Source organism: Trypanosoma rangeli, assembly GCF_003719475.1.
Source record: "Trypanosoma rangeli strain AM80 chromosome Unknown Tra_15.4_contig_00093, whole genome shotgun sequence".
NCBI lineage: Eukaryota > Euglenozoa > Kinetoplastea > Trypanosomatida > Trypanosomatidae > Trypanosoma > Trypanosoma rangeli.
The window spans coordinates 17600-26057 of NW_021705836.1; the positions used below are offsets into that span (position 1 = coordinate 17600).

At 48.1% G+C, this 8458-nt stretch overlaps 5 protein-coding genes and 1 pseudogene across 5 annotated transcripts, besides 12 other annotated features; all 6 read left to right on the top strand.

The window, feature by feature from the left end:
- The first annotated feature begins 1 nt into the window (after window position 1).
- Window positions 2-60: a microsatellite.
- Window positions 61-63: 3 nt separating this feature from the next.
- Window positions 64-106: a microsatellite.
- Window positions 107-138: 32 nt separating this feature from the next.
- Window positions 139-1176, top strand: TraAM80_03541 (fructose-1,6-bisphosphatase, cytosolic; the record flags this gene model as incomplete). The annotated part of the gene is made up of 1 exon (XM_029380506.1): window positions 139-1176. The coding sequence occupies one exon, from the start codon at window positions 139-141 to the stop codon at window positions 1174-1176; it is 1038 nt and encodes a 345-aa protein (XP_029239670.1).
- Window positions 1177-1442: 266 nt separating this feature from the next.
- Window positions 1443-1497: a microsatellite.
- A 24-nt stretch (window positions 1498-1521) lies between these two features.
- Window positions 1522-1571: a microsatellite.
- Window positions 1572-1633: 62 nt separating this feature from the next.
- Window positions 1634-1670: a microsatellite.
- A 358-nt stretch (window positions 1671-2028) lies between these two features.
- On the top strand, window positions 2029-2518 carry TraAM80_03542 (hypothetical protein; annotated as a pseudogene).
- A 31-nt stretch (window positions 2519-2549) lies between these two features.
- Window positions 2550-2581: a microsatellite.
- A 166-nt stretch (window positions 2582-2747) lies between these two features.
- TraAM80_03543 (uncharacterized protein) lies at window positions 2748-3674 on the top strand (the record flags this gene model as incomplete). The annotated part of the gene is made up of 1 exon (XM_029380507.1): window positions 2748-3674. One exon carries the CDS (start codon window positions 2748-2750, stop codon window positions 3672-3674), a length of 927 nt encoding a protein of 308 aa, XP_029239671.1.
- Window positions 3675-4384: 710 nt separating this feature from the next.
- TraAM80_03544 (cytochrome c oxidase assembly factor) lies at window positions 4385-4876 on the top strand (the record flags this gene model as incomplete). Its single annotated transcript, XM_029380508.1, has 1 exon — window positions 4385-4876. The coding sequence occupies one exon, from the start codon at window positions 4385-4387 to the stop codon at window positions 4874-4876; it is 492 nt and encodes a 163-aa protein (XP_029239672.1).
- Window positions 4877-5016: 140 nt separating this feature from the next.
- Window positions 5017-5037: a microsatellite.
- Window positions 5038-5311: 274 nt separating this feature from the next.
- On the top strand, window positions 5312-6133 carry TraAM80_03545 (rho-like GTP binding protein; the record flags this gene model as incomplete). The annotated part of the gene is made up of 1 exon (XM_029380509.1): window positions 5312-6133. The coding sequence occupies one exon, from the start codon at window positions 5312-5314 to the stop codon at window positions 6131-6133; it is 822 nt and encodes a 273-aa protein (XP_029239673.1).
- A 71-nt stretch (window positions 6134-6204) lies between these two features.
- Window positions 6205-6220: a microsatellite.
- Window positions 6221-6258: a microsatellite.
- Window positions 6259-6271: a microsatellite.
- A 30-nt stretch (window positions 6272-6301) lies between these two features.
- TraAM80_03546 (uncharacterized protein) lies at window positions 6302-7828 on the top strand (the record flags this gene model as incomplete). Its single annotated transcript, XM_029380510.1, has 1 exon — window positions 6302-7828. The coding sequence occupies one exon, from the start codon at window positions 6302-6304 to the stop codon at window positions 7826-7828; it is 1527 nt and encodes a 508-aa protein (XP_029239674.1).
- A 204-nt stretch (window positions 7829-8032) lies between these two features.
- Window positions 8033-8073: a microsatellite.
- A 350-nt stretch (window positions 8074-8423) lies between these two features.
- Window positions 8424-8458: a microsatellite.

Below are 8458 nucleotides of genomic sequence, written 5' to 3' on the forward strand. Positions count from 1 at the left end.
GTATATATATATATATATATATATATATATATAATGTATATATATATATAATGTATATATTCATTGTTGTTTGTCTTTTTTTTGTTTGTTTGATTTTTTTTTTATTGCCTAGGGTTTTGCCTGTGCAAACGTCTTATAATGGAGTCGCGAATCAATATTCCGGCAACGCTGGTACAATTTCTTATGCGCAGTCAGCCCCCCAGTAGTCGAGGCGAGTTCACGCTCCTTATGACGGCTATTCAGACCGCGGTAAAGGTGATTGAGAAGTACATCCGTTCAGCCGGAATGCAGGGTCTCTTTGGATACCTTACCGATAACACTTCCAACGCATCTGGAGATACGCAGGCGAGGCTTGATGTGATAGCAAACAATGCATTTAAGGCGTATTTGTTGTCCTCAACGGGGGTTGCTTTTCTTGGTAGTGAGGAAGAAGAGACTCTTGTGTTGGTTGAAGGGGATCATCAAGGAAATTATATTGTGTTTTTTGATCCACTGGATGGGAGCAGCAACATTGATGCAAACATATCCGTTGGCTCCATCTGGGGTATCTGGCGTGTGCCTGTGAATACGAAAGTCACGACCATGGAAGAGGCCAGTGCAGTACTAAAGCACTTGTCGGGAAAATGCCTTGTATCAGCAGGTTACGCCATGTACGGAACATCCACAAATCTTGTAATAACGACGGGGCACGGGGTGGATGGATTCACGTTGGACCCGACTATTGGCGAGTTCATTCACACGCATCCGCACATCACACTTCCAGCGTCCCGTACTATTTACAGTGTGAATGAAGGAAACTTTCGCAACTGGGAGCCATGGCTTCAGAAGTATATGCATTATATTAAATCAGAATCAAAGGATTTGTATTCTTTACGTTATATCGGTTCAATGGTTGCTGACATCCATCGGACACTGCTTTATGGTGGTATTTTCTGCTATCCTGGTGATCGCAAACAGCCAGAAGGGAAGTTACGGCTCTTCTATGAGGCTGCCCCAATGGCAATGCTTGTGGAGCAGGCTGGAGGTAAGGCCTCTACAGGTAAGGGTCGTGTCCTGGATGTGGAGCCGAAGAAACTCCACCAACGTGTGGCTGTGTACATGGGTAGTAGGCAGGAAGTGAACTTGTGTCTCTCATTTCGGCAGAGTGAACAGAAGAAGCCTGGAAGTAAGCTGTAAAGGAGTTTAGAGAGTGCGGGGTGAGGAAGGAACATGACGATCAGGAGGGGTCACATGGGTGTGAATCACGTTGAAACAAACAAGGGAAGAAAGATAGCAACGACCAGCAACAACAAAAAGACATGGTAGGAAGAAACTATAGCAATTACGGGTTGGTAGTAAAAAAGGAAGGCACTAACTTTGAGTGAGTTCAGGGCAACGCCAAAATAAGAAATACGAACAAAAAAAGAAAATAGTGGAACAAAACGGACTATGCATTACAATGATCCTTTTCCTTTTCTCTCTTCTTATCCTCTTCACTTTTTTTTTGTTTTGTTTTTCAAATCTGTTGAAAACACGTTTTAATTGATTTATTGTTCTTAGTTTGTGGTTGATTTTTTTTGTTTTGTTTGTTTCTGCTTTATTAGAGAGGGAGGGACTTGTTTTTCTTTTTGGCTTCAGCGTTATTTGTGGTCCCATATTTACTTTTAATATATATATATATATACATATATTGTTTTTTTTTGTACATTTCCTTTTGACTATACTGCGGCCCGTTTAAGAGGTGGGCGTAAGGTGAGGATAAACTTTGTGTTGAGTGTTTGAATGAGAGATTCGCGTCGTTTTTGCGTAGTATTAATGTTGTGCCACCCGCACGTGACCAAGGGGAAGTCAAAGCAGGAGCAGTACTATACCACCTACAAATGAGTCCCCGCATAAAATGGCTTCTGATAGAGTTTGGAGAATATGGTGAGAGATGCTGCCAGCAGCGACCATCACCATCCTTCTTTTCTCATCTTGGACTGGAATACCACTCTTTTTTAAAAAAATCTTATTGGCCTTGTAGGCCGCATCCTTTTTATTTCTGCATAACATGTCAAGAACGGCGTTTACAGAACGGAGGAAGTGCATCAACCCCTTTACCCGGCTCAGGACTTAGTGGCTGGGCGCTGAAGACGTGGAGTTGCTTGCGCGGTACGACGAGCAGGTTTTTTTTTAGCGTCCTCTGGACGCGGAGTGGCGCGGCACCATTGTTTTTCTGGCGTGCTCGACCGTTGTGTTGGTCAATCACGCACAAACAAACGGGGTCAATGAGATTTTGGACAATATCAAGCTTAATCGTCAACGGTACTACAAACGTGACTTTGCACTAGAGTATGTATTGAACGCACCGCAGGCGGTGCATGATAGCCCAAAGGGGTATGCGTATCGAGAAGAGACCTCCGGGTTGATGCTGAACGCCGATAATAAGTGAGTCTCTGACTTGTCACGTGAGGAGCGTCGTCAGCGGTTTAAGTCGGTGGAAATCAGACCGGAAATGGTTGAGGCGGCGAAAAGGCTGCGGCGTAGTTCACACTATCAGTGAGGTGTGTGCGGGAGTGCAGGAGGGGAGGGAAAACAAGAAGAAAGAAAGAAAGAAAGAGAGGATGGAACTAACAGAGCAGGGTTGTAGTATGCCCTACACGATAATCTGTAGCCATGTTATGTTATCATTTTTTATATGCGCCGTTCCCTGTCTTGTCTTACACTTAGTCAATTTGACAGTGTGTAACCCTTTTTGAAGGGCTGGGGGCAGTAGTTTGCGGCGGAGAATGGACTTTAGCAAGAAACACAAGACGAAGGGGGATGCATCGCTGATGGCAGGGCGTCATGAAGAAGACGGGGCACCGGTGACGCAACTCTTTCCCGATTTGAGTGCCACGCTTGACAGCACCAAACCCCTTCCTAAAGACTGTTCCACACCAAAGTTAGAAGTCACTGGAATGCCCTCTACGCAAGCAGCCGTGCACGGTGGTGCATGCACATCCAAAGAGAAGCTCGATACTAAGTGGACATCGACCAACACCTTGAATCCCGCGCCGGTTGAGGTAAGACGACGTGAGGTAAGAAATTCTCAGGGCATTAGACTGCGCATTGCGAGCAAAAAAAAGCCGGTGATGCGTGATAATGCGACAAATGAGGCTGATAGTTTGGTGCGAACACCAAGAGAAGAAGATTGTGTGGATGAACCTGATGCGCAGCGTAGGAGCACTGAGGAGATGAGTGGTGCAAAACCATTGTCTGCAACCGTTACTTGGCATGACGACCAAGGGAGTTTTACCAGTGAACAATGTGGAAGCAGTGATGGCATCCCTCGCTACCATTTGCTTTCTGTGGAGGAGAGGCTCCGTGTCATAAAGGAGGCACGAATAAAACGGCTGGATAAGATGCAGGATGAGCTTGCGAAGGCGAGAGCAGGGACTATTGCGCCACGGCCAACCACACTAATAAAAGTTAATCAAAACAGACTTAAGGCCATTGTGGGGCGCCCATCTTCGACCGCCAGCGGCACCAGTTTACCACTTCCGATTCAGGAGCGTTCGGCTGATGAGTCTCAAGCAGAATCACTCGAAAGGGAGGCCTCATTGTTTGGCACTGAGGTGTCGTTGGCGCCGCGTTTGCTAGCTGTTTCCCCCAACACAGTACAAGAAACAGAGGGGGAGGTTAACACTTCACCATGGATCGAAAAGGATGACTAAATATTTTTGTTTCCTACATCTTTTCACCTATCCGTACATTCTTTTTTTCTCTTTATATATGTGTATATATATATGAAGTGGTGTTATACCTGTACTTCTGGTGTGTTGGCAAGAGGCCGCTGCAGTTATATCATTCTATGAGGTATGAGTGAGAGAGCTGCATTTCTCTGTTCCATTTGCCACGTCCGTTTTTTTTTTTAAATTTGTTTGTGACAGGAGACACCTTCACGATCGTCAAGATCATATGAAAGCAGTATGAATTTTTTATTGGTTTAGTTGTGTTTTGTGACCGTTGCTTAAGTCATTCTTTTTTTTTTTGCATTTGTTTTCTTCCGAAAAGGTATAATATATAATATTTTCCTTAACTGTAGTAGTACTGCGTCAAAGAATGCGACGTGCACTGGAGCTTTTGTCTGGCCGTCTCCTTCACCGCCCGCCGGTAGCGTTGACTATGACATGCATGCTGCGCCCTTTTCGGACTCAGTCCGGGGCGGCCGCTGACGCCGAGCAAGAGGAGCTTGAAAAGGACAAGGCGGCGTTGAGAAAGTACTCGATGCTCATGGGCGTTGGACTCCTGTGCGCTGGCACTCTTTGGTATGGCTCGAGGCAGGCAAATAAGCGGTACTTTGGCTCCGAGGGTAGTGCGCGGGTAAACGTTGAGACGCGGGGTCGGCCGGCACTTGGAGGCCCCTTTGTTCTCGTGAAAACTGATGGAGAACCCGTCACGCAAGCAGAGTTTTTGGGTTCGTGGACATTTTTTTTACTTTGGCTTCACGCACTGCCCGGAGATCTGCCCAGTGGAGTTAAATCGCATGTCGAAAGTGGTGGACGCCGTGCGGGCACGGCGCCCCAACGATCGTATTCTCCCTCTCTTCGTTTCCTGCGACCCGCGGCGGGACTCGCTGGAGGCCATTGAAGAATACCTTTCTGCCTTTCATCCGGACTTTATTGGGCTTGTGGGAACGCCTAAACAAGTAAATGATGCTTGCAAGTCGTATCGCATCTACTACTCTCTACCTAGTGACGAGGCGGTGGAGACAAACGACTACCTGATTGACCACAGCATCGCCATTTTCCTCTTTGATCCGAAGGGGCGATTTGTAGACTTTTTTGGGAATCGCTACGATGAGTCAGAGATCACAGACCGCGTGCTGCATTACATGGAGCAGCTCGAACGCAATCCAGAGTGGACAAACTGGTGATTATTAACCCTTCGTGAACGAAGCAGAGGCAACACCAACAACAACCACACACACAAAATGAAAAAAAAAAATGAGGTTGTTTTTTCTGTTTGTTTATTTGCATTTACCAGTTGTCTCTGGCGCTTCAAGGACCTTCCAAAATTATTATTATTATTATTTTTGTATCGAATCCGTGTTTCACCTGCTATTCACCTTGGGGTTTCGTTGTGTATTTGTTCCTGTCATTACAAATTTTTTATTTTATTTTGTGGTGTCGGAGGAGGAAAGCGAGGCGCGGCGCATCCAGGTCCTTTTCTTTCCCACTCTCTCTCTCTTCTTCCCCATTTTCACTCGCAGAGTGATGTCTCGCCGCTGGCTTCATATATTTCTGTGTGAGTTGTATCGTGCTATTATTTAGTGATTGCCTCTTAACGTCGCCCCTGTCGCTCACGTGCAATGGAGCCGCTGTACTGCAAGGTGGTCCTGCTTGGGGACAGCAAGGTCGGAAAGACATGCCTACAATACAGTTTTGCGAATGGACTCGAGTACTTGGCAAGGCATCGGGACTACCACAGGGCCGCCGTAGAGAACTATGAGTTGCTTCTTCCCATCAATGACAGAGATAGCGGGGCAGACGGTCCGCTAGCCGTGAGGTTAGCTCTCTGGGATATCGTCGGGTGGGAGGACTTCGATGAGCGTCGTCGCATGTGCTACCTCAACGGTGTGGCACCTGTTGATGGAGCTGGGGACGGTGATGAACACGCAGGTGTCTGTGAGCCAAAGGCCCTGTCGTCGCTACTGCAGTGTGATGTTTCAGTTTTTATTTTGTGCTTTGCGTGGGATAACCCACACAGCCTTACAAACGTGCAGATGCGTTGGTACCGCGAACTTCGTCGAGTGCAGCAGGCAGCGGCATTTCTGAGAAATGGCAACCACTGCAGACCATTCAGTGTAGTTCTGTGTGGCACCAAGTTTGACCTGAGGGTCGAGGCGGACAGGCGCGGCATCACTGAGGGAACGGTAACGTGGGAGCTGGCGCACACTGTGCAGCAGGGCATTAACGCTGATGCGTTAGTGGTATGCAGTGCCAAGACAGGCTTCGGAGTTCGAGACGTGTTCCACACCGCCATGTTGTTGTGGCTTCAGAACCAGCCAGCGTACATGAAAGGGCTGACACCCACTCCCTCTCGAGAAGCTTTGACGATAAATGACGGGGATGAAGTTCATCATTTACCCAGTAAGCGGCACATCACAAAACGGTCTTGTCGGCTTTTGTAATGACGCTTGAACAAAAGAAATATTGAACGGAACTGCTGCAGCTGTGTGTGAGTGTGTGCGGGAAGTTGCTGTTTTTGGTGTTTTACTTTTTGTTTTTTTTTACTTTTTTTTTTCTTTTCGGTTCTGCCGTTGCTTTTGGGAGGGTGAGGAAGGCGCCTGCGTACGGAGATGGTCACGCTCTCCGTTGCCCGCAAGGATGAGAGCGGTGACCCACGTCACTTTGGCACTTCCACGGATGACACCGCCATTTATTTAGAGGATTCCATGGACGAGCCTACCGCCCGATGTATCAGCTCTGCCCCATCGGTGGTGGCTATTCTCTCTCCGCAGCGACTACACACAAATGGCGGTCGCACTGTTGACATTACTGAGTATGACAACAGTAGCATTGGAAACAGCTGTGGCGCAAAGTCCGATCGATACGTTCCTCTTTCTGACTTGACAAACACGGGCGTCACTCGGTTGTCTCTTTCAAAGTCACCTATGCCACGACGCTCGTTGTCCTTGTCCGCGGCGCCAAGGCGTAACTCCTCGCATACACCGAATTCCTGTGATAAGCGACAGCCACACAACCATCCGAACCAGCGTCATCACTATCAACATACACATTGCGCCAAGTCCGCTTCAGTGGGCCAAAGTTTAGGGGCAAGCCTACAACCGGAACGCTTGGTTCCACTTGCCGAGTATGAAAAGCTTCAGCGGGAGCGTAATCGTTACGAAAAGATGTATGAACATCAAAAGGCTCTTTATGAAGACATGGCACAGAGACAGAGTGAAACGCACCAAGAACTGCAGAAGAAAATTATGGATGTTGTTGCTCTTTCCACACGGAATGAGGAAAATAAACGATTTATTCGTCAGTTCAAACGAGATGTGGCCGAAAACAGAACACGTGTCATGGACATTCAGAACCGTGCCCTCGAGGAGACGAGGCAGGAAAAGAGCGCCCGGGAGCAGTATCAAAGACAGTTACGTGAGTATGAAGACAAATACACTCTTCTTATCGAGAAGCAGGAGACGAAGATGACTGGTCTTGAGAGCTTGCTGAAGGATATTACGTCTATGAGGGGAGAGGGAGACAGAGTTCATGTGTCACAGCTTGACGCCCTTCTCAAGGCAGCTTACGCAAAAAACACCGCCCTCTTTGGTGATCTACTGCGTCAGGGACGTCAAATAGACTTGTTGTTTGAGGGGAAGACATCGCTTGAGAAACAGCTAGAGCAGTTGCGCCGTGAGAGACGCGAGATAGAAGCGGCATGGGCAGAGGAGCGGCGACGGATGATGGCGGAGACGGAGCGCTACAGCGCGGAGGTGGCGCAGCAGCAAAGCTCCATCTTGGAGCTACGACAAATGTTGATACGCGTCCTTGACTCCGAGGGCCCCGCTCGGGGCGGAGAGCAGAATGACGACGACACCGACAGCAGTAGTTACTCCTCTGGCTCCGCCTCACAGGGTACTCGGGATGAAGACGAGGAGGGCGGAAGCGAGGAGGACGAGGAGGACACTCTGATGGGTAAGTTGGGCGCGTCAGTCGTTTTTGCTGCGAAGTCGCAGGATGCGGAGGCGGATAAGGACGCCGCGCAGCCACCGCTGCCACACGTAGAACGATCGCTAGAGCGTCGGGCGCCCGACTTGGCGACGCTCTCCGCGCAGATTCAGGCGAAGTTGAAGGCCCTCCCAAGGGGGCGGGTGTGAGGACGAGAGATCTAGGTGGGAGGGGGACCCACCAACCGCACGCAAAAATGTGCGCCAATAGCAGGGCAAGAGCGACTGGAACTAAAAAAAAGGCAATAATCGTGGAGGCGGCAATAGAGAGATGATTTTGCCTCTGCCTTCATCGCAACCGCTGCGGTGACTTCGGTCTTTGATTTATAACTTCACTTAGATGTTTAGATGACTAGAGAGAGAGAGAGAGAGAAAGGAGGGAGGCGTGGGAGGGACAGTAAGCTGAGGAGGTCGGGGTGTTCTTTGGTGGCATTTCCGTTTCTTTTTCCTTTGATATAATTATTGTTGGTTGGCTTGTTGGATGCCGAGCTGCAGGGAGATCCTGTGAGGTTTTTTATTAGTAAAACACAAGAAAAAAATACCTACATGTATCAAAAGGAAAGGGAAATACTTGTTTTTGTATCATCATTTTTATTCGTCTCGACCTGCGAGCCTGTGCGAGCTGGCTCTTGCGGTTGTGTGAGACTGAGTGTGCATGGCACAGTACCGCTCACACACTTTCAGTGCGTGCATTTTCTTACGCCATTGTGCGTCATTCCACCTTTTAAGAAGAGGTCGAAAAGTAATATATATATATATATATATATATATATATATATA